The sequence below is a fragment of the Malaclemys terrapin genome, chromosome 2 (genome assembly GCF_027887155.1).
Source record: "Malaclemys terrapin pileata isolate rMalTer1 chromosome 2, rMalTer1.hap1, whole genome shotgun sequence".
Classification (NCBI taxonomy): domain Eukaryota; kingdom Metazoa; phylum Chordata; order Testudines; family Emydidae; genus Malaclemys; species Malaclemys terrapin.
Genome location: NC_071506.1, coordinates 196955629 through 196980698, shown reverse-complemented (window position 1 = coordinate 196980698; position 25070 = coordinate 196955629). Strand labels below are relative to the sequence as shown.

Here is a 25070-nt window from a genome sequence, read left to right as displayed (position 1 = left end):
ATAAAATGGCAGCTACAATCTAATGCACTAAAGATATATGTGTTTCACAGGTTCATTCTGAGTTCCCATCCAGATATTGAACTATCAAGTTTATAATACTTGTCCGTATGGCTGCAAATTGTTTTTGTTGCATTCTCTGAAGCCCCAGAGAGCAAGATGACAGAAGCAACCTGTCTTGCCTATGGCAATAGCCATAAAAAGCATCATGCGCTAACCATTACCAATAGAGTTACCACTGATATCTTCATCTGTAAACACAGAGCAAAACTGTATAATTGCAGATACCACTATGTAGTGACCGTTGGCAAATGCTCTTTTAATGGAGATCATTGTAGGTCTGACCTACAAATGTGGATCACTACCATTAAGTCAACAGACAAGTCCGCAAGGTTTTTATCCTACAGATCTTTAACACAGATCTCCTCCTATTAAACTCTGATTCTAAAAATCCAACCCCATATATATCAAATATTTAAAGCTTTTTTAAAAAAGTCATACACACCTAGGTGTTTATATGTGTACATACAAAACATAGAGTAACAAGCCCAAAACACCAAACAACGAATTGTAATCTCATACCACTGAAGTCAATGAGGTTATACTAATGCAAAACCATTGTGAAATCAGAATCAGACCCCAGGTTTTCAGCCATACCTCTACTATCCAGGCTATTTGCAACCCCGCATGGCTTTTAAAATAAGAGCTCAAGCCTGTTCATTCCATCTGTTTTCATACATCTAGCTGCTGTCCCTTCATCTGCACTTACTTTATATCCGTAATTTATTCCTGCCAGCATATGTAAATGTTTACATCTGCAATATTATTATTTGGGGTTGTTATACTGTTTCATTAACATCATACCTTTCACCCAGAGTGACTGTATTAATTCAGGACTCTGGTGGCCCAGAAGTGTAAACCGTTCATTTCCATTCAGGTCTCCCTTCAATTAGTACCTCTATCATTGATAAATTGAACAACAATATTATATAGTGCTTGTGATCTAGTTATTTTAAAATAAATACTATGTTAAAACCTTGCCAAGTATAATTCATCAGTGTTAGTTCAAACAGTTTTTGGATTTGTGTGTATATGTGTATGTAAAATACATTTATAAAACAAGAAGTAACTGTTAATAAATGTAATTCATGGGATTCTCAAATCTTTATATAGTGTGGATCACATCTTAACAGAGAGTTAATACAATAGACCACTTTCCCTCCCATTGAAATGTCATGGGACTTTCCCATGTGTGATCCTATGACATTCCAATGGCAATTACAGCCATTACTTACCTCAAAAAGCAATACTAGGACACAGTACTTTTAATGTGATTTAGCAGCTGTAAACAAGAAGTAAAGCCTGCCCCATGTGACCAGCAATGTTGACCACCAGCAAGTGTTTTAAGGACTACTATTGATCCACAAAACCATGGTTTGAGAATAATTCTGTAAAACTTCTCAAATATCTATCTATCTATCTATCAATCATAATCTATTTGCCCTTATTTTAGGCAGAGGCTGACAGCATTGTGACCCTGCAGACATTTAGAGACAAATGTGAACCTGTTTTTCTCTTTTGTGTTGTAAGTTTATGCTGCCTATTTTTGTTATTTTTTCAGTATATTGAAAATAAATGTAAAGCTGTACAAATGTGAATTACATCTTTACAATTTTAGTGTATAGGATATTGTTGCATATTGTACATTCCAGTCATTTTAACAGTGAATCATATTTTATATGTTCTTGGCATGCACAGAAGAAGGGGTATTAGCATAGTACTTCTGCTAACAGGAGAAGAAAATTCTCCATTATACTACAGTATATTATGCCAGGCCTGGTTGCTAATTCCGTAGGCAAGTGTTTTATTGTACTTGGAAGTTTTGAGATTTGGATTCCAGCAGCTAGAGGCTAATAACCAGGCTAATAACCAGGGTGCATTAAGGATACTCCACTCTATATATAAATGCAGCCACGTGAAATTAACAGCTTCTCTGATCTCACCAAAAGCTAGCCAGTTTCACTGTGCTGCTCATGCATATACATGATATAACGCTGTCCTCGGGAGCCAAAAAAATCTTACCGTGTTATATCAAACTTGCTTTGATCCACCGGAGTGCACAGCCCCATCCCCCCGGAGCACTGCTTTAAATATCCCATCTCCTAGAACTGGAAGGGACCTTGAAAGGTCATCAAATCCAGCCCCCTGCCTTCAATAGCAGGACCAAGTACTGATTTTGCCCCAGATCCCCAAGTGGCCCTCTCAAGGATTGAGCTCACGACCCTGGGATTAGTAGGCCAATACTCAAACCACTGAGCTATCCCTACTACATTATATCTGAATTCGTGTTATATCGGGTCGTGTTATATCGGAGTAGAGGTGTATATGGTGGAGCAATGAGCAGAAGAGTGAAGCACAGAAGGGAGAGTAGTGAAGGAAGCTGTTGGAAAATGGAGGAACTAGAACTGAGATGAGGAGAGACAAATAGTGGAGGGAGGAAACCTGGAAACGAGGAGGATAGAAGTGAAAGCAAGAAAGGTCTAATTCTGTACCAGTGAAGTAAATGGAAACTTTGTGATTAACTTTAGTGGGCACAGGGTCAGATCCCAAAGGAGGAAGAGAGTAACCAAAAAGCAAGAATAGTCAAAAATGGGGAGGGGAAAATGGGAAGAGATGGAAACAAGGACAGAGAACAGTAAGAGAAGGAAAATTTAGGCCTGATTCTCATTAATACTAATGTCCCTTTACACCATTCTATCAATGCAAACGGTACTAATTGTGGATATAAATTATGTTTACACATGCCTTAAGGCCTCTTTATATAGCTAGACCAGTGTAAAGGGAATTTAGTGTAAATGAGAATCAGGCTTTCTAAATTCTTTCCTTCAAATTTCTTTTGAATTTTAAGCAAATTAATTGTAAGTGAATTTGTGCAAGGTGTCTGATTGCTAGTCCTGGACATTTTGTTGCACTATTTATTGAGGACCAGATTTGGCAGTCCTTAATTGAGCAAAACTCTTATCATCTCCAATAGGAATTTTGCTCAAATAAGGATAGCAAATTTTGGCAATTACAGAACAAATACAGCTTGGGCATCAATAGTAGTAGCATCCCTATCCTGCCACATATTCAACCTGGAGGAAGAACTTCTAAGGGTAAAAGCAGGGCTTAATTTGTAATGGAAGAGGTGCCGGGGCTCAAGCAATTTTTTTACATTCATAACTGATGCAGCAAGCCCAAAGGTGCCGGCGCTATGAACCTAAGCCTAGAGGTGGTAAGGCTAAGTCCTGGCACAAATTAAGTACTGGGTCAGAAGGAAGTTCATTCTCTATACCCGTGGTGCCCAACATTTTCCTGTAGCACTCCCCCCACACACCTATAACGGAATCTGTCTGCATGCCTGCCCTCTCCCCATTACCACACAGTTGGCTCTGCAGAGGAGAAGCTGGGGGCAGAACTGGGATGGGGGAGGACCTGTGGCTAGAGGTGGAGCTGTGGCTGGGGACAGAGGAGAGCTGCGGCATGGGGTGGAGTGGAGCTGCAATTGGGAGCAGAGCAGGGGGTGGAGTAGAGCTGCGGCTGGGGGCTAGCCCGGGTTTTGCTGCGTGCCCCCCTGAACGTTCCACTGCGCCCCACAGTTTGGGGACCACTGCTCTATACCCATTCAATTGCTGACCTTTCAGCAGAGCTGCTAACAGAGGTAACAGTCCAGTCATTGCCAATTGTGACCATGGTCTGTGCTAAGTAGACAACTGCTCAATAGGAACTTGACTGAGACCACCAACGTATTTCATGTAGGACACTGTTGAGCTGGATGATAATTTTAGGCCAACTAGGCTATATTTGAAGTGTTGATGATGAAATGCTCTGTAGCCCATTACGCATCCGTTGAATTAGACATTAGGAAATGCCAGGTTCTAAAATGTAAACCCTCTGAAACTTTTGAGATAAGACTTATGTTAAGCAATAACAGAATAACAAATAATGGGAATAACAGTCAGTTTTCTTTGATATCACTGATTTTAGCCCTGTGTTTTTGATTCATCACCTGTTTTGCAAATCAGTCTATCTGCAGTGATACATTGCTACAACTTCTAGTTTTAGAACACAGTATCATGGTAACTGTCTATTGCTGGTGAAAAATAGGTTGTGTTAGAAGTCAATTAAATGTGCAAAACTAAATTAGTAGATCTTACTGAGAGTGTTATTTTATCATTTATTTTTTACAGGATGGCAAAATTATAGCAATGGTGCGAGGCACAAATGCACCACTTCTCAGTAAGACAGTAATAAAGCTATTAGAAGAAGAGAGGAAAATTTTAGCAGGGGAAATAGAACGCCCTGAGGTACTCACTAGATAACTGTTTTCTTATCAAGTTTAAATATAAATGAATATTTTTATTACATTTGCATGGTCTCTTTCTATGCTTGTGGTGCTGTTTTTATTTCTTTTACTGTTCATATTTCATTTTTATTTTTGTGGATACCACTATCTTTACCATGAACTAGCATGTATCTCATCTTTTAGAAACTTCCATTAAGTGGTACTTATCCAAATGATACTGGTAATTTTACAAACTGATCTATATGCAGAGGAGAGATTCTTCACTAACAAAAATATCACCAGCATAAAAACTAACTTTGTATTTATTTCTTTATTTATTTTTATACTTTCAATGCTGGACATTTTTCTTACCTATTTTACTATGGGCTCGAGAGAATACGGGAAAGGGGACAGTTCTTACCTAATTCCTCTTTCCTACTGAAATGCAGGTGAAAGAATTCCATTTATCTGTATAGATGCAAAAGAGAAATTGTAATGGACTACAACTCAGTTAAGAAAAATCAGAACAAACCTAAATTCTCATAGTACTGTATGAGATAACATTATACCCTATCAAATATATTATTAGCTTCTCGGGATAAAACTGCTGAAGAGATAACTGGTAGCTGAGCTTGGTGACTTAAATTATTTTGCTTGTGTTAGCGGCAGCAAGCCTGCCTATTTCAAAACCCACTTGAACTTTGTGAATAATTGAGATTAAATAATTTAGTTGTGTTGCTAGAATTTTGGTGTTTACTTTATATTCTACATTTAGCAGAGAAATAGGTTGGAAATTTCCACGGTTATGTCCATCTTTATGTTTCTTTAAAATTAATGTAATGAGGAGTCTCTCATATTGTAAGGTATAAAAGTGTTAGGGTTTCCCCCTAATTTAAGAGAAGACTTGCACGTCTGGGCTGGCACAAGATCTGCAAAAAAAAGTTTAGAAGCAGAAAAAGAAGCAGCTTAAATGTTGATGTTGGTATTATCTTGCACTAAGTTAATGTTGCAGGGAGTTTTTCAGAGAGGGGAAGCAGAGAAAGAACGAAGGAGTGACTTGCTCAACATCGCTGGCAGAGCCAGGAATGGCACCCAGGTCTCATGATTCCCAGTGGGCTATACACTGGCCCATACTTCCTCAATCTTAACTTCATACTGACACTATAATTTTATCAGAATAACAACAACATGAAAACTGCTATTTTCTTAGGTACAAGAGCTTGTGTTTTTAGAAGAGAAAACAGCAGAAGTATATAGTGAAGAAAGCCAACTTGAAGGTAAATTATATTTTAATTATTTTACAGTTATTAGTACAAAGAAAAAACTCAAACAGGTATCTTGTTAGTTATTTGGTATGTCCAGTGATAAAATTTTCCTTTGATTCATTTGGTAACTTGAGAGATTATTGTGGAAGGAGTCAAATTATCACACGCAGGTGCATATAAATGTTGTAAAATGGTCAAAATAATCAGATATGCTTATGTTGTTATTATTAATTATTATTTCTATAATGTCTGAGATCTGGATCCAACTCTATGAAGATTTAACATGATGGAGCTCTCAATGCCTGTAGCAAAGGGTTTAATTTGAACTTTGAATTGTCTTCTAACTTAATATAGCATCCATGACAGAAAAGTTATGGTAAAAAATGGTGACTAAGAACAACATGGCACCTAAAAGCTGTGCATCTTGTAAAGGCCTAAGAGTATGAATTTTGTTGGGATACAAATGAGAGCCCCCTTTCACATACAGTGTTCTCCAGAGTCTCACAGAACCGAGTCTAATTTTGTTAGTGGTACATGTGAAGGACAAAATGTCAGCAAATATGCTATAAGTGCAGCAATTGCAAGATCTGTAGCTACATTGTTTTTTCTGAGCTATTCACATGTGGCCTTTTACATCTGGCCTACCACAAGAAGTGCAAGCCAGAATGACTGCTCATGCATTTTAGAGCACAGGCTTGTTTTAACGCCTAGTAGAACTAGTCACCCAATGGAGAAATTAAGAGATGAGTAAAACTACCAGATCCCTGGATTTACAAGATTTAAAAGAGGAAAGGAGGAAAGTCAAGTTAGACACCATCTACAATCCAAGCAGTTGTAGGCCAACTATCTGGGAGGTCTGTAGTATCGGCAAAAAGCAAAACAGGCCCAGGGAAAAAGGCGATTTGCAGGGTAACAGTGATACAGTATTTCCAGCCCTTTAGCACGTCTATCCAGCTCTTCTTCATTGAAACAACACTATTGAAATGCGACTTCAGCGCTTTCATGCAAGAATTAGGGCAGTTGCTTGTTTCACGAACGTAGTTCTTTTCAATCTCTGTTAAATTTATCACTCCTTAGCCCTAGCTCCTCGGGCTGTAAATGCTTGTCATTCTCCCCAAAATAGGATTCTGCAAAGGCAAATCTCAAAGAAGAAAGAAGGCTAAGTAAATCCATTTATTCATATCTGAATATCCGTGACAACATAGCAGAAGTTTTGGAAGCTGTCACGTTCTTCCCTCGCTAACTTCGAGCAGTCAGCATGTAACCTTTAGTGATCTGCCACACACCATCCTTGCATCTCTCCTTGCTAGTCATTCCATACTACAAAGACCCTCCACCATTCCTTCCATAACAACTTTCATAACATCACTGTGCCTAATGTGACCAAAGTACATAAGTTTACATCTCTTGATTTCTGACATCAGGGTCTGCTTCTCTTCACTAATATTTCTAACATAGACAAAAGGCAAATGCCTAAGAGATGTACAAGAATCTTCACCAGCACCACATTTCCAAAGCTTCAGTTCTCTTCTTGTCAGCGATATTATCTTCCCACCATTCACATCCATAAACCACTATGGAAAAAAAAAAAAGCTTTTCACCAGTTGCATCTTTGTACATTTCAAGATGCCACAGTTTTTCTCAAAGCCATCCCTAGTTTTTCTTCCAGTTTCGCTGGAACAGCCTCCTTGGTTGGATATATATGATCCTGAATAATTAAATTCATCTGCTGCCTCTACAACTTGTCTGTTAATTGTGATGCCCTCTTGCATCCTGGTTTTATTAGCTGTGTTTAACGTTCATGCATTTTGTTTCCATTGTATGCAGGAATAATCTGTATTCCTCATTAGTTGTTTTTGCAGACCCAAATGTTTTTTCCACTGCATTGGTGGATGTAGCAAAGAGTGTTGTGTCATCACGAGATCTGAGGTTGATTAAGAGAGGTCCACGAATGCAAATCCTAGCCCCTCCACTTTGCTAAAACCTTCCAAGGCTTGTCTCATAATAAATTCTGTGCATATGTTAAAGAGGCTTGCGGATAAAATAACACCCTGCCCAGTGGAAAACCACTCACTGTTGCCTACTACTGTTTGCACGGTGGTCTATTGGTGGTGGTAGAGACCTGCAATTAGCTCAGTAAGATGCTTCGGAATCCTCTTGTCTGCTAATATCTTCCAAAAGATAGTCATGTCAGACCATATCAAAAGCTTTTGAGTCGTCAATGAAGCACGTGATCTATGAGTGATTGTACTCTATGCATTTTTCAATGATGTGATGGATGTTCATGATTTGGTTACTTGTGCCTCTTTGAAACCAGCTTGTTGGGGTAATAGTTCTGCTTCTGTCCTTCCTTTCATGCGATCCTAGATTATGTAGAGTAGAACTTTGCTTGTGTGCTATGTCAGGGAGATGATATGATAGTTAGTACACTCTATTATAACAGAGGGTCCTGTGGCACCTTTAAGACTGACAGAAGTATTGGGAGCATAAGCTTTCGTGGGTAAGAACCTCACTTCTTCAGATGCAAGAAGTGAGGTTCTTACCCACGAAAGCTTATGCTCCCAATACTTCTGTCAGTCTTAAAGGTGCCACAGGACCCTCTGTTGCTTTTTACAGATTCAGACTAACATGGCTACCCCTCTGATACTTTACACTCTATTATGTCTTCCTTATTTGGTAAGGACAGAAAGATTCCCTACATTCAGTCCTCCGGCCAATTTCTAGTCATCCATACATCATTATAAGTTTTCCACATAAGATCAGTACCACATTTGCCAATTGTTTTAACAATTCTTAAAGCATGTTATCTATCTCTGGTGCTTTCACAGTCTTCATTTTCATAATAGTATGCACCACTTCCTCTTGCAGGATTGATGGCTCTGGCTCCAGCTTTATACCCTTTTCTGTCATCCTGTATTCTCTGCTGAGTCTACATATGGACACATTAATCTCTCCACCTACATTTAATATCATCACCCTCAGTGAGGACTCTGCCATCATCATCTTTTATAATATTTGATCATGGGGATAACCTTTTAATAAGAAGTCTGACCACTGTGAACATACCAGTCATGTTATTACTCTTTAGAATTCTCTTGCTGTTTATATGCGTGGAAGTCACCTGAAAGTATGATGCAGAACCATATTGACTATGTCATGATATAGCAATGCTGAAGATCAAGTGTCCAGTGGTCAGAGACTTTCCCAAGTGCCAACTGTGGGTCAGCTGTTAACCTCAAGCATAAAATTAAGACTTACTTTTTTTAAGTCTATTTACCTCTAAATGGTGTTATGCAAGTATCTTTCCTCTGCAGATTCTCACTTACCTGCCCTCTTTCCTGGCTTTTTTCAGAGTCTTTTCCCTTACACATAACAGAATGAAACTCAGCCCTTTATAATCTTGTTTTGAATGTTGAATTCCACAAGCAAGTGTTAGTGCTGCCCCAGCATTTATAGTTGTAAATGATTCCAGGATTTGCAATACTGAGGTATGTGAGTCTGCTGAGGCAGATCTGTATATACAAGGAGAACTCCACTTATAAATAAGTAGCTTTCCTTTCTCTTAATGGATCTACTTCATATATATATACACTCACCCTCCCTTATCTCTGCTTTCAAAGTTGTAGCATTAATGTTTGAGCAGTTGGGAAAAGGAATTGCATGTCAGTGTGTGATTCATGTACAGAGGTTTATAATCCACATTTGAACCTCTTCTGCTATTGGTTTCCAGGACCCTATGTCTTGGTGAGCAGAATCCAAAATTAGTATTGTATTAAAAGGAAGACTATGGAGAGCTCAGGTTGTAAGTACAGAAAGTAAATTAGCCTGTGTATATATTTCAGTAAATATATTTATAAATATGCATATGTATTCTTCCTTTTCCTATAGAAGGAGTCATATACACTGTTGCAATTATAAAACCTGATGCCATTGCAGATGGAAGAGTAGAAGAAATTAAACAAAAGGTAGACAACATTTTTAAAAAAACCCAGCCATCGTGTTTGGTTAAGTTCCAAGACAGGGAAATGGGAGTATAATTGGATATTAATTTAGGACAAAACTGTACAGCCAGATCTGCTAATATTTATCCTGTAAAACTGACAAACGTAAAATGGTTGTGGCTGGAGCAATATGATTTTCAAGTTGATGCTCTTTAACATATTTTATGTTACTAGAAGAGGTATGTACTGAAGTATACTATGCAGATCATTGATTGTCACACAAGTATTCCAGCTGAAGCGTGATAAATTGCTTGCATAACCTCCCAACAGTTTCTTATTCTTTCTGCATTTGATGGTAGGAGTGAGAGTTAACCATCAATTCTGGGACAGTGCAGATGAGTCACAGAAAATAATTTTACAAGTGTGGAAAATATTTTCTTTGCCACAGCAGTATCTTTCAAAATTCTAGACATACAAACAAACCAGCTCAGATTAGCCAGTCCTTTACATACGTGTGTGAATGTCTACAGACATGCATAAACTCATGCTTATGGGAAAGTAAAGTCACAGGATATACACTGGTAACAATTTAGATGCATAGGCAGACACAACATTTGGTTAAGGAGACATCATTTCTGCCTCCAGAACATAGTACTGGAGGAATGCTCATTTCAGTTCCAGAAATGCTGAATTGTGGATGTACACACATATAGTGTATGCCGTGCAGTGAGTACACATAGTGATATAGATCATATCAATGCATGCCTACTCCACGTATACATATTTCTACCATGCTAGTGGGAATTAAAAAAAAAATAGATACTCATGTTATTTCTGCATACTAAAACCAAAAAGCGAGTACACTATAATAAAAAGTTAATATCTACTTTATAATGGTGGTAGACCAATCTCTCCTAGGTATGTACAAATACTTTACAGGTACATGACTGACTGCTGCATAATAAAGATTTTACTGTCAGTCATTAGGAATGATTATGTGCTGCCTTCCCATAGCTTTGTTTTATTTGCACTACTGGAATCAATAATGGTAAAACATGTTTTACAAATAGTAGAGATTTTCAATAAAATCTGTATATTGAGGTACATAATGTGTAACAAAAGGCTTCTTTATTTTAATGGGTGTCACACTTGAACGCAGTGCAGTACTTTGAAAAGCTGGAAATTTAGTTGGGCGGAATGAAGAAGTTACTATATTTGTGATATTTCATATTACCTCATTTAAGATTCTGCACAAAAATCAGTCAGTTTTTAGAATCATGGCAAAAATATGTAAACAAACTAATATTGCTGATTTGCTATATGTCTCCCTCAAATGCTGCTGAACCTGGTGGCTGCTCTGTAATTGAAGATTACAGAAGCTGGCTTTGGCATTGCGGCAGAAGAGGAGAAGACATTAACTGAAGAGCAAGTTAGAGATTTCTACAGTCGTAATATAGAACAGGTAAAAAGGTTACACAAATATAGGTGGCTATATTGATAATAATATCATCTATATGGCTTGTAAAACATGTATAAAATGTAATTGATTCCAGTTAATTAAAATTATTTATGACACAGAGAGAAAATAAAATAAAATAAAATCTTCTTTGATTGGTTTTCCAGTCCAGCTCCTGTACAATGCCTATGGTTGTTGGTGTTCCAACATTGCGTTTAAATAACAATGGAATAACATACAATCCTTGGTACATATTGAAGCAATAGAGGGGCATTTTCCCTAACACAACCAACTCATTAGCCAACAGTAGAATAGTCAGAAAAACATAAGGTAAATACTCTAAACAGCAACAGATATATATATATATATGTATATATGTATATGTATCGTTGTTGGTTTTTAGAGTGTTTATATATTAGTTCAGAGGGGGCTGTGAACTGTGGGAAATCCGTTATTTCCTTGTTATTCTCAAAGTGTGATTTTACTCTGAAAAATGAGTGTGTAAAATTAGCACTTATTTACACTGTGTGTACTTTAACTGTTTCAGAATGTAGAATTCTGTCTATTCTACAGGCCAAATAGTGCCCTCATTTACAACTGTGAAATCCTATTGAAAATGATGAGATTACATAAGTGCAACTGAAGACAGAATTTGAAGACAATAGAGTTGCTGCGGTGTAGTTGAGAGCACATTTTAGCCCTTTATAATGGGGATTTTGAGTGAATCAGAAAGAACACAGCTTGACTTTCAGATACCAGGCTATATTTGTAGGACTGGCAGTTAGATAAAACTTCTAATTATTTGTTGATGGAGCAAATTTACTCTTGAAATCACTGAGATTTTTTTGCAATCATTTTTCAGTGTAGAGACACACTTTATGTATTGTACACTACCAAATATATTTTTCTATTCACTTTCATTTAATTTATTTTTATATGTCTATCATGCAAACTACTATATTCCAAAATGCTTTACACCAAGAGAAGAATAACTGTAGAATTGAGGGTCCTTACAATATGTTCATAAAATCTGAAAGGTTAAATAATGTATAGAAATTAATCAGAATATGAAAAAAGAAAAACTACACATTAAAAACAGTAAAATACAAATAAATATTCTTGTTTACTATCCTGTTAGTGAAAGGAGAAATATATTATGTAAGTTAAGTGGTGGGAGATGTTGGCAGGGGAAAGACTCAATCATATGTTAAAACAAAGAGAAAGGGTTTAAAGAAAGATTTGCAATGAAGTAAATGAGGGGCTTAGGGGGAATGAAGAGAATTCCAGCACTGGTGGAAAAGTGACTCCAAGTTATGAAGAAGGAGGGTGCTTCCCATGAATGTATCTCTCTGTGTGGATGAAGGCCAAGACTAAAGGGGAGAAAAGAACAGACAAGGAAGTAAGTGCCTGAGAATATTCTGAAAATCAGGAATGCAGTCATAGACTACTTGCCTAATTTACAGAACTTTAAAAATCATGTCAGGAAATGTAGTATATTTCGTTGTTTACATCATGTGCCTAAGTCCAATATACTGTAAACATCACATTTGATCTTATCTCTGAGTTATTGGTATATTAGGTTGGGAGAACATGTGGCACACAAGTTGTATGCAGCACTATCATTTCAGTTATCTCAAGATCTTATATTTACTGTAAAGGCTGGGGCATATTTTATAATACTGTTTTCTCACTTGAACTAAAATGGACTTCTCACAAGATCTTATAATATATTTCATATAGAATTTTATATGGTGATTGTAAATACAATAGTGGGATGGGAGCAAGTTATACAACACATGTATAGTTTGATTTCTGGTGATAAGATCAAACAGTTCTCTTTGTAATATATAGGTGAGAAATTGTGTTTTTTAGCCTGATTTTGAAGATTTTGTTACATTCATGACTGGTGGACCATCCCATATTCTGATAGTTTCTAAACCAAAGGAAGTAACTGATACTGTTCCTCAATGGAAAGAACTAGGTAGATCAGATGAGTGTATACCTGCAAAGCCTCAGCCTGAAAAGCCAAACAGGTAACTGGAAAAATTCAAATGACACTTATGTTTTATGAATTTACATGAGAAATAATAAAAAAGAAATATTAAGAGCCATATTGTCACATGCTCTTTTTTGCACAGCTGTGCAGATGCAGAAAGTAAGCAAGACTCCTTAACCATGTGTGGGCCACACAACCGCCCATCACAACTGCAGTCCCAGAACTTGTGGAAGTGCAGGAACTGTCCCATCAACGCATTCCTGAGGAAGAGGACAACAATGGGCCATAGATTGCCCCCTTCCCCCCCAAATTCCCTGCAGAGTGGGCTAGGCACACTAAAGGGTGATGCAACCTGCACAGTCCTATCACAGTCTAATTATATGTACCTGCACTGACCCAATTCAGTCTATTTATATGACCCTGTACTGACATGAATGTAAAGATATTGTTAGAAAGAACCAGTCATTATTCTTTTGTCTTTTTGATTTACAGCTGCAGTAGCCTTCCCTGGATAAATTTTGTCTGACATGATAATATTAGAGTGATCACATATAGGTGATCCTCACAATTATAAACATGCCACGATAAAAAGTATTTCTTTTTCAAAGAATTTCTCTAGTGCTCTGTTTTCAGAGATGATGCTTTAGGTGTATAAAGCATGATCCCCTCATCAATCCTTCTTTAGAAACTGTCATTGTCAGTGTTAATTTTGTTCAGTGAAATGCACAGAGGCTATTCAAAGGTAGACAAGTAGAAACATTGCATGACTGAGATTTCTCTTTCAAAGTACTTACGTATGATACAGCAATTAACTAATACTCTGTTAGGACTGGACAATATCTTCATTCCTTAGAACTGCTGTTTTTTGTTGGAATGCAGAATCATAATAAAAGTAACTGGCATTATATTCTTATATATTTTACTAAAGTATTAAAATACATTTTTTCAGCAAGTCATTAATTGATACATTTGTGTAACATAGTAAATGAATATAAAGGATACATTAATTTAAATGTATTATTTGTCTCTTATTAGCTTGCAAGAAGTTTTGGAATCTGAGAATATGTTAAATTTATGTGATGTGGAAGACAGTGTAGAAGATGCTAGCAGGCAACTTGCCTTCTTTTTCCCAGATTTTGGTAAAAAGAAGACCAGCCAAAATGCTGAAAAAACATTGGCCTTAATTAGACCTTCTCTATTAAAGGAAAGACGAAGTAAGTGATCGTAACTACATTTTTCACCTGCAGTACACAAAGAAGGCCTTATATTTTAGATTTCAAAAATCCTGGTATCTTTTAATAAATAATACCTAGTTTTTGTATAGCACTTTTCTCCAATAAATGTCGAAGTGCTTTGCAAAGTAGGTCAATATAATTATCCCCATTTGACAGATGAAGAAACTGAGAGAGCTGAACTGATTTTGTCCCAGATCACCCAGCAGGCCAGTAGTAGAGCCAGGAACAGAATCCAGGCCTCCAGTCCAGTGTTCTACACACTAGACCATGCTGTCTTCAAATTATTTTCTGTGCTCAGCATTAAGTTGACAGAACTGTATATCAGAAAAATACAATTTGTTCATTCTAGTCTGTCTTTACATACTTTTGTGTGAATATCATTTTATTTCCTAGATCAATTCTTCAAAAATTGCCTCTAGAGATCCCCTTTCTGGGATATAATTGTGGTTTCTAGAAAAATCAGTAAGAGAGACTAATTGCATTTAAAATATATTTAAATGAGTAATGCTTTCTGCTAAAACAGTTTAGCTAGTATCACTGTCTTTGAGGGGTTGAGCATTCTCTGCCAGGTCCAAGGCAGCTTCTATGGCTAGCTTGAATAATGTCTGTTACATAGATTTGAAATAACAGGAGTACTTGTGGCACCTTAGAGACTAACAAATGTATTAGAGCATAAGCTTTCGTGGGCTACAGCCCACTTCTTCGGATGCATATAGAGTGGAACATATATAGAGGAAATATATATATACACACATACAGAGAGCATGAACAGGTGGGAGTTGTCTTACCAACTCTGAGAGGCCAATTAAGTAAGAGAAAAATTTTTTTTGAAGTGATAATCAAGATAGCCCAGTACAGACAGTTTGATAAGAAGTGTGAGAATACTTACAAGGGGAGATGGATTCAATGTACTCCTGTTCTTTTTGCAGATACAGACTAGCACGGCTGCTACTCTGAGATTTGAAAGAGTACTACTTTGAGCACTCTTCTGACATTTAGATGGCATTACTTTCTTGATTTGACATCTAGTTCTCATGCAACTGGGAGAGCAGTTTTGCCGTCCTTATATAGGGCCTGATTCTGCCACCTTTACTCATGTCAAATAGTGCTTACTTGCAAGAATAGTCACAGAACGCAGTCATAGTTATGCCTTCTATTAGAACTTCTGGGCCGTCCGTTGTGGGGGCTGTAATGCTCATTAATATTTCAGAATGAGAATCTGTATTGACATTTCTTGAGTGGAAAAAATGGGTACTTGACACTGAATTATAGTTCCTCAAGTTTATTGACTTGGCAGATCCACAGCCCAAACCCAATTTTTCCCAATGTATTCTGTGTATTTTTGTGATTTTCTGATTGAGTGGAGGTCAGCTGGAATGATCAGTGCTATAGTATTAACATTTGTATTTCCATCAACAAACTCATTGAAACTCCAAGTGACTAACGCTTATTTGACTGGATAAAGTTTCTATAAGTGATATTTGTAACTTACTTATGGACATATTATCAGCCAGTGGTATTTGAGAATTTGAAGCCCAATATGAGTGTTTCTCCGATAAGGATGACTTTTAATACTGTAGCAGTGAACAATCATTCTGATCCAGGACAGTGTTATCAGGCGTACTTTGAGCTGCGCTGTGCCCTACCTTCTCTGCCATTCACCAAAACAGCTGCAGGTAAAAAAAAAGAGGTTCAGTGAAAAACCAACAACAATAAGTGAAAATCAGTTATAATTGCGAAATCCATGATTTCAAAATATTATTTGCTTTTAAAAAAACCAGCTAGTTAGCAGCTATCAAACTTTAATGTCTAAAGTTAGGTACCTAAATCCACATTCTTCAAATTCATGACTTTGATGACCTCATGGTGAATTGGGTCATACTGCTTGTTGGTTAGGTTTTGCTCTCGAGAAGGAATGTCTGTAGAAGGGTTTTTAAGAAAGTGTAATTGCATGCTACATATGCATAAGCAGTCTACCTTTCCTACATATTAGTCAGTGACATCTTCAGAACTTTCAAAGACAGAGAGCTAAATCAAATTAAATGTAACTTCTCTGACATTCCTTCCTTCCTTGATTTTAAAAAGGCAAAAAACTTCTCGCTGAGCATCCAAGCAATGATTATTGGACCCCTATAGCAGTCGTTACGAATTATAGTTTTCATATTCCAAAATGAACAAGTTAACTCTTTTGGAAAACTTTATAATGAAATGACTGGAAAAACTATAATATGGAAGTATAACAAATATAAAATGAACTAAATTATGACAATGCAGCACTATTTCAATGTTTTTTATGTAGATTCTATTCTGAAAAGGATTAAGGATGATGGCTTTACAATAGCAATGCAGAGAGAAATAGTTCTGACAGAAGAACAAGCACGTCAGTTTTACAAGGAACATGAAAATGAAGATTTTTTCCCAACCCTTCTAGAACACATGACAAGGTACATTAATTGAAAGGCAACAAGTCTGAACTTACAAATGGAAGCAATATTTTTCACAATGCATAATTAACCTGTATAACTCATTGCCACAAGATACAATTGAGTCCGGGAGTTCAGTATGAGTGAAATGAGTTTTATGGATAATAAGAACATTCACAGGTACATCAGACATACTATCCAGAAGCTAGCTACCTAGTGATAGAATTCACTCAAGGAATGGCCCCACTCACTGTAGCTGACTATCTCCAGACTTTAAGAATAGTTAGGTTTCTGAATTTCACTATAGCTCTGGGGAATAATTAGATCCCAAGAAAGTAAGTCATGGCAAAAACAGTATTTGAAAAATCAAAAGTGTTTTTATGAACAGTATATAAAAACAATAATAATGATTGTTGTAATTCAGCACATTAACCCTCCTCTACTCACTTTTATGTCCCCCCCAAAACATCTGACAAATATCACTCATCCTCCGCTGTTGTCAACAGAGTATGGTAAGTGAGTGTGGCTGTCACTGCAGTGAAAATTTTCCCTCAAGCAAAGTGACAACAGTCATTTCAGGCAGAAACAAATACAATTTCTAAAGAGTTTGTCCAAGACTCTTCTCCCCAACATCTTCACAACATTCTCTATGATCCTGGTCTGGTGATCTGGGGGAAAATCCTGGCTCCATAGAAGTTAGTGGCAAAACTCCAATTGACTTCAATGAGGCCAAGATTTCACCCCAGATATATATGTCGATGACATCCCCTGCATCTAATGGCACTGTTCAGTAGTTTCTTCATTTAAATTACCTTCACCCAATACCCCCCACCCCTGCCCAAAAATATAAAAAATTCACCGGAACTTCAACTTTTAAAATGTATATTGGATTTTAAATCTCTCCAATATTAAGGCATCTTTTCCCTGGCTACACTGAATTTAATCAAATTATTTTGAGATATTTTAGGGGTATTTTTCAATTGCTTTTTTAATACTAGTCATCTCATTTAACAGTGGTCCAACCCTTGCACTTGCTTTAATACGAGAAAATGCTGTACAACACTGGAGAGATTTACTAGGCCCAAAGACTCTTGAAGAGGCTAAGGAGAAAAGTCCAGCCAGGTAGTATTTGTAATAGCTATACATGATTCATAATCTGCAGTATACGTCCATAATCTACATATACATTTAGACCACATTGTAACCAATGTAACTATAATGCTGTCATCTGAAAAGTGATATATGTTTCTGAAAGTTTTTATGATTTTCTTGATTATATAGTGTAGCACATACAGCGTCAACTGGATTTATAAAAAAACAACACATGGCTAGTAAACATAGCTGAAAGTTCAAATTAAAAAAGAACATTGTTTGCAAGACTTTGAAAAGAAGAGAGGGATCTCCTTGAGTCATAATGATCAGTTTGATTTATTTCTGTGATTGACACAGCTGACAGCTAATTATTTTCTATTTTCAACTGTTAATTGATTATATATTACTCTGGATGATATATCTGCTTGAAATTGTTTTCTGTTTTACTTATTCTCCTCTTTGAAAAGTGTCCTATGTCTTAGCTAAATGAAATTTGGGTGCCTTTGTGTAAGTATAGTGTTTTATTTATGGTTCAATTTCCTTTTCTGATCCAATAATTTCTTGTAAATATCTCATCAATAATTATGTTAGGTACTTAAGATAGTGTTTGTAACATTGTTTTCAGTAACTGTTGTGGTATTAAGACATTCACTCACAGGGTCTGTCATCTATAGCAGTGGTACTGTTTATCATTTAGTAAGACCTATTATTCATATTCATATTGGGAATTAGTGAATAGTTTAAAAATTGCACTAAGGATTATTTATAGCTAAAAGTAGGTAAAACTGCAATTAACCTTCCAAGTCCAGTGTCTTAGGTTACATCTGTGCTACAAGTTAGGGGTGCGATTCCCTGTTTGTGTTCACATATTCACACTAGTTCTCCTCAAGCTAGCACGAGTATAAATAGCAGCGTAGCTGTAGTAACATGGGTAGTAGCAGCAGAGGCATGGCTGAGCTGTGCCAAATACAAACCAGTTTCAGGAGGGTTTGTACTTGGCATGGCTCTACTATGCTACCCGTGCTATGCTGCTATTTATATTTATGCTAGCTTGATGAGAACTAGCCCAAGTATGTGTACATGAGCAGAAAATCAAATCCCTAGTTCATAATCTAGACATAGCATTAGTATCACATAGATAAACAGGCCACAGGAACATTCTGAAGTAGTTGAACATTCACTGGTGGCAGCAGGCAAGAATGGAATTTTCAAAAGCACTTAAGTGACTTAGGCTCACAAATCCCACTGAAAGCCAAAATGATTAGTTTAGAATATATCTATTCATTTCAAACGGTTTGTAAGTATCCTTTGTGTCTCCAGCGTCCACCATCTCGACCCTCAGAATTAACATTAATTTAGGAGATTCATAGGGATTCTGTTACTTATGCATGAAAATGTCATGTCACTGAACTACCTTGTTGTTTTAATAATTGTTAGTTTACGTTCAGAGTATGCAGTAGACAGTGTATCTCTCAATCAGCTGCATGGCAGTGCTTCACCTGGTGAAGCTGAGAAGGAACTAGAATTCTTCTTTCCTGTGGAACACACTTTGGCAGTTATCAAACCCACTGCTGTTAAGGAACATAAAGGTAAACATTCTAGAACATGCATACCAATCCTGTGGATCTCATTCCAAAATAACTGTGGACCTCATTCCTACAAAATATTAGCAATATAAAATTTGTAATAAGTGATATCAGATCAATTCTTTGTCTTTCCTAAATGCATTTTCAACATTTAAAAACCTTATAGGCATGAAGTAATTCTTGCTGCCACCCACTACTGACATTCCATTAGCGAAATTGCCTATGGTTCCTTCCTCTCACAGGCCACAGAGGTGCTGATGAATTAATGTTTTACTATGAGATATATAGAAAGAAAGAGGAAGCTGTATCGAAGAAAAGATAAAACCTCTTTTAGTCATAGAATGAAAAAATGGAGTTGTCTTCCTAAACTTGCTACTGCCATTGTTTTTACCTCTTCATCTAGACCCCCCATTATTAGAAACATTCTCTGTTTTATAGTAACAGCTCTAGTGGTTATTTTGATTTTTATATGTCCCCATTCGTTTCTGTGAATCTCACTTTTCCCTTCTTGGAACTATGCAGTTTGATCTTACCAGGCCAGCTCTCATTCCAACTATCCAATAAGAGATAATAGGATGATTTTTTTTAATTGTTAATAGTAATTCATACATTTTATGTCACTTTTTATGTTCAAGGTCTCACTTCTGATTGTTCTGTATTATAAATAGCATGTTAATAGACATAATTACATAAATTTGACAGAAAACAAATCTAGCAATTTCTGGGATTTTTCAAGGTTATCATTTCTACATGTGTTTAAAATAATGTTAAAAATTAAGACCAATGTATTTTTTTTTTCCTAGATGACATTATGCAGAAGGTTACAAATGCTGGCTTTATTGTATCACAGATGAAAGAAACAAATTTCACCCATGAAATGGCAACACAGTTTTATAAGGCTCATGAAGGAAAACCCTTTTTTGACCAGTTAGTGAATTATATGTCTGAGTAAGTGTCTGATTTTACAGTATTGTGCTATGTAAATGTAGCAGTTATAACTCTGAATTTATAGAGCAGGCAAAACGTTTTTGTTGAACATTGGAAGACTCTTGGAATTCTGCACTTTGTCATTTTCTGTGTCAAGTGTAGGGTATTTTTAGAATTTTTATAAAAAGAACTTAAATATGTATGACCTTTTTAGAATACAGTGTCTTTCCTTTATTAGGCAGTGGGTTTCGCTTACAGAACCTGTGAACTACACTGAACTGAATTATGATGACCACCTTTTTGGATTTGTTCTCAAAAATAGAAAATCTGGGCAACTACTTATGTCTCCCCACCTTTTTTTTTTTTTTTTTTGCAAAGACGAAGAGTGGGAAAATAGGCTAACTGTCTAAACCCTGAAGTTGTTAAGGAATGAATTGTTTAAGGCCATTGTTTTCCACTTGGATAAACAATAAATGAGACTTTTTCTGTTCAAAGGGTATTAAGAATCCAAATTTCATTTTAAATATGTGCCTCTTCCAATAGAAAACCACATCTCTATCTTCACTCTTTCTGCATCCCCAGTCTTTCACCATACATTTCTCCAGGTGGCTTTCAAATGCAGACCCAGAGGGGTATATGAGGGAAATGTGACTGTTTTGTTAAACCTATCACATTATACTTTGGAGACTTTTGACGGTATCTATCCCCTCACTCTCAGAACTAATTTTCATCCATCTCTAAAGCCAGACATACTCTCTTCCTGAAATAAATAAGGAACACTTTTTCCCCAGAGGTTAAATTTTGCTAACTATTCAGTAAAGAGTTTAGTGTTAATGTATGTTCTATAGTTGCAAAGCTCTAGTAATACATATGATATTTGTATATCTTGATGTTCCAGGGGTCCATCAGTGATAATGATCCTAACTAAAGAAAATGCTGTGGAGGACTGGAGGCAATTAATGGGTCCAACAGATCCAGACGTGGCAAAAACATCTTCTCCTGATTCTCTTAGAGCTCAATTTGCACAAGATATTTTGCATAATGCAGTTCATGGCTCATCTAATAAGGAACATGCACTGAAGAGCATTGAATATGTATTTGGAGAGATTGATCTGAACAGTCTAAGCCACAACTGAGATCTATCAATAACAGTTAAAATGTAAGTCATTAGATGGTTATTCATCTATCTGTCCACCTGTGTTTTATGCTATATATAAAAAGCAGTAATAAAATAAACTTTTTCTCCCTAATGAAATATTTTGTTACCAATTAGTAACACTACTGTAAAATGTACCAATTAATTTACTAACGTGTACTAGACCATTTGTGCTGTTAATGACCACTATAGTTATGTTCGCAAAGTAGTCTTCATTATAGCTCACCCCTTAATTAACACAGACTCATATAGGGCTGGAAGGGACCTTGAGAAGTCATCAAGTCCAGCCCCCTATGCTGAAGCAGGACAAAATAAACCTAGACCATCCCCGACAGATGTTTGTCCAACCTGTTCTTAAAAACCTGCAAAAATGCACCTCCCTTGGAAACCTCTTCCAGAGCTTAACTACTTTTATAGTGCGAAAGTTTTTCCTAATATCTAACCTAAATCTCCCTTTCTGCAGATTAAGCCCATTACTTCTTGTCCTACTGTAATGGGGGTCACTCACTTCTTGAACACCTGCTAGTGACTGGCTGTGGTACTGCAGTTCTTTTCTTGTCCCAAGTGCCCACGGCAGGCTGCCTGTAAACCTTGGTGAGTCTTCAGTGGCTTGGCATTAAGGGGTATTAAAGAGTCCAGTAACTAACATTCTGTTTGCCCTTGCTAGAGTCTTCAGCCTCAGCTCTGGGTCCTTTCAATTTGGCTCTTTGTTTGGGCTCCAAAATAAAGTCTGTCCCCATCTTGGGTTTTACACCAGTTTACCTGTGGATGGTAGGGGAACCTGGGCCCATTATAAACAGCAGCTATGCACTGTTTGATTTCCCTTCAGGGAAGGGTGCTGATGATCAACCAGCTTGTCCCATCCATGCTCTGGCACCAGTTCAACACCTTGACCTCACCCCCAGGAACCTGGCCAGCCTCCAGAAGAAGATCCTGGAATTTTTCTGGTTGGGGCTGCACTGGGTCTCTGCAGGTGTACTGATCCTTCCCATGGGGGAGGGTGGACAAGGCCTGATCTGCATCTGCAGCCAGGTCCACACCTTCCACCTTCAGGCCCTGCAGAAACTCCATTACAGTGCATGTAGTCCAGCATGGAGCATGCTGTTGTTCGCCTTCCTCCACTGCCTCTAAGGGCTCTGATACAACAGGCAGCTCTTTTTTCTCCAAGCTGCTGAGCTTTACCAGGACCTCCTCAGGATCTGGAAGCTCATTTCAGCAACCAGGTCTGTAGTGGCGTCTGAGGGGGAGAACCTCCTCAAGAACCCCAGCTACACAACCCCCATCTTCATGTGAAGGTAGTGAATCCCCGTTGGTGCACTCAGTGATGACACTGGCTGTTATCACCAGACTCAGAGACCTCTTGGCCCCACAGTGCTTGGTCAGTTCATGGGGCTGCCACCGTGCACATCCCCTGTCGTGTGCTCCTTGCCTCCTACTTCTCTCATTTTCCTTGTGCAGGTCCTGCAGGAGGGTGCTCACTTCCCACCTCTCATCTCTGGCCCTCTGGAACGCAACATCAGGCTTCTGCCCTGTGAGCCTCCCTGGCCAAGCTCGCACATGTCACCTGAGCTGGCTGAATGACATCCAGTTGGTAGGCCTCCACACCATGCCCTGAAAACATCTGTACATGCTCATGCTTCATACAATCCATTTCTTCATGGTTTTGTCCCATCCCAACACCAAGTGGTGGGACTTGTTGCAACCTGCAGAGGCTGAGGCACCCTGGTGGGCCAATATGTATTCTATTCTGATTCCACAGCCTGCTGGGGTTATTAGTTGATAGCTCCTCCTTGGAGTCATGAGCAAGGGCATGTAGTTGGTGTGGTTCATGAACTCTCTGAAAACTGTCCCTTTTGCAACAAGAGGGAGACCCTAGTGCACATCTACAGAATGTGCATCAGGCTGCAGCCCCTCTTCTGGCTCCTCCAGAAATTTTTACTGAGGTTCTGGCTGCAATTTTCCCCAACCTCCTAATTCTTACTCTCCCCATGTATGGCCCCACAAAGTTCTGGGACCTCCTTATCCACCTTCTCCTGGTACTGGCCAAGATGGCCATCCCTCACTCCAGGAGGAGGAAGCTGGACGGGTAGGGGAGGTACTCTGCAACTATCGGGCCTATTTCCGTTCCCTTGTTCAATCACATTTCCGGGCAGAGTTCCTCTGGACAGTGTCCACTGAGTCCTTAAGACACCATTGAGGAATGGTGGGAGCAGTCTGGGTTTCTCTTCTCAGCATCCCCTTCTGGTTTCCTGGTTTTCAACCTTTGACCTCATTCCTGTTCCTGTTTTTTCCTTTGTTGTCCCTAGTACTTAACTGCAGCCTGGGCTTAGTGGTTGAGGGGGGAGACCTTTACTCTTGGGTGGGCCTAGACCTGCCTGTCTCAGTTCTGCAAATAGTATGCATGGCTCAATTTCAGTTTGTTACTGTTTCTTCCCTGAGTCTCTTCCTACCTGGCTCCTTTTAACTTCACCCCTAGATAAGGGTTAAGACTCTTAGATCCTCTGTCCCTGACAACCCATCTTAAGCAAATGGAGACAGAAAAATAAACTCTGGCTACCCCTCAAGCCCCTGTGGCCAGAGAGGACCACCCTTCCTTGCCCTTTGTCCCAGCCAGGAATTGACCTGCTAAGGCCCTGCAGCTTCTTTTATCTGATTCTGCTTGGCTCTGATGGGTTGGTTCCATGAGATCTCTGTAGGCAGGCCAGAAGGACACACTTTCACTGCTCCTTTCCTGTTACTTCACTGTTTCCTGGGGCAGGATATAGTAGGATTATGGGACCTCCTGTAGGGAGATGCTGAGGATAGGTACATCCCTCATAACTGCCTTCAGTGGATATGGACAACAGCTGATCACAGTCAGCTTGTAACTTTCTGAAATGTACCCATTTGAGTCTGAAAATTTCAATTTGATATTTACCAAAGGTGATTTCTTTCACTGAATGCATGTTTTGTGTCCATTGATAGAGCAGTTATACTGCGATTGTGATCTGTCATTTGAGCTTGATGAATAACATAAACAATGTTTCCAGTGTAGTTTAGTGTAAGTCTCCTTTTTGTGAGCCTCATTTGATCTCTATGAGAAAAGGCCATTAAGTCTAGTGTCTAATATCTTTAGTCAGATCTTGCATTCAACAACAATATAAGAAAAATAAAATAAAACAATTGTCTCCATTAGAAGATTTTATTAAGAAGTTTAGTAGTATAGGACATCTTGCAAATAAATGTATGAAAATTCTTTAAGGCTTTGTCAGACCTGGAAGAGGTAAGACATATATGAGAAGCTGAATTTCATATCTTATTGCTAGGGATGCAAGTTGGTCACGGAAGTCATGGATTCCGTGATTTTTCCATGACCTCTGTGACTTCTGCAGCAGCCGGTGTGCCTAGCTCAGGGGAAGCTCAGGCAGCCCCTGTGCCGGGCATACCAGCCACTGCTGGGGCAGTCTTGCGCCCCCCATGCTCCCCCTCAGCAACAGAGTTTGGGTGTGGGAGGGGGCAGGGGGTTGGGGCATGGGATGGGGTGAAGCGGCCTCAGAGCGGCACTTACCTGGGGGGCTCCCAAGAAGTAGCGACATCCCCCTCGCTCAGCTGCTAGGTGAAGGTGTGACCAGGCAGCTCTGCATGCTGCCTCCTCCCAAAGAGCTGGCTTCACAGCTCCCATTGGCCAGGAAC

General features: G+C 38.3%; 1 protein-coding gene across 6 annotated transcripts in view; it reads left to right on the top strand.

Annotated features, from left to right (window-relative positions):
- Positions 1–24633, top strand: part of NME8 (NME/NM23 family member 8) — a 30058-nt gene extending 5425 nt beyond the window's left edge. For 4 of the 6 annotated variants that reach the window (XR_008443915.1, XR_008443914.1, XR_008443918.1 and 1 more), the window contains 14 exons: positions 1511–1582; positions 4227–4343; positions 5532–5598; positions 9475–9551; positions 10897–10989; positions 12856–13016; positions 14015–14193; positions 16514–16658; positions 17652–17759; positions 19167–19318; positions 20119–20263; positions 21141–21401; positions 21862–21992; positions 22857–24633. Coding sequence is in view for 1 of the 6 variants with exons in the window: in XM_054019235.1 (XP_053875210.1) it covers positions 1511–1582; positions 4227–4343; positions 5532–5598; positions 9475–9551; positions 10897–10989; positions 12856–13016; positions 14015–14193; positions 16514–16658; positions 17652–17759; positions 19167–19318; positions 20119–20263; positions 21141–21378 (1554 nt within the window). In the remaining 5 variants the exon portion in view is untranslated. Of the gene's footprint in view, positions 1–1510; positions 1583–4226; positions 4344–5531; positions 5599–9474; positions 9552–10896; positions 10990–12855; positions 13017–14014; positions 14194–16513; positions 16659–17651; positions 17760–19166; positions 19319–20118; positions 20264–21140; positions 21498–21861; positions 21993–22856 lie in introns of those variants that run through there. The other 2 variants (XR_008443916.1, XM_054019235.1) reach the window with 2 other exon arrangements.
- Positions 24634–25070: the final 437 nt, after the last annotated feature.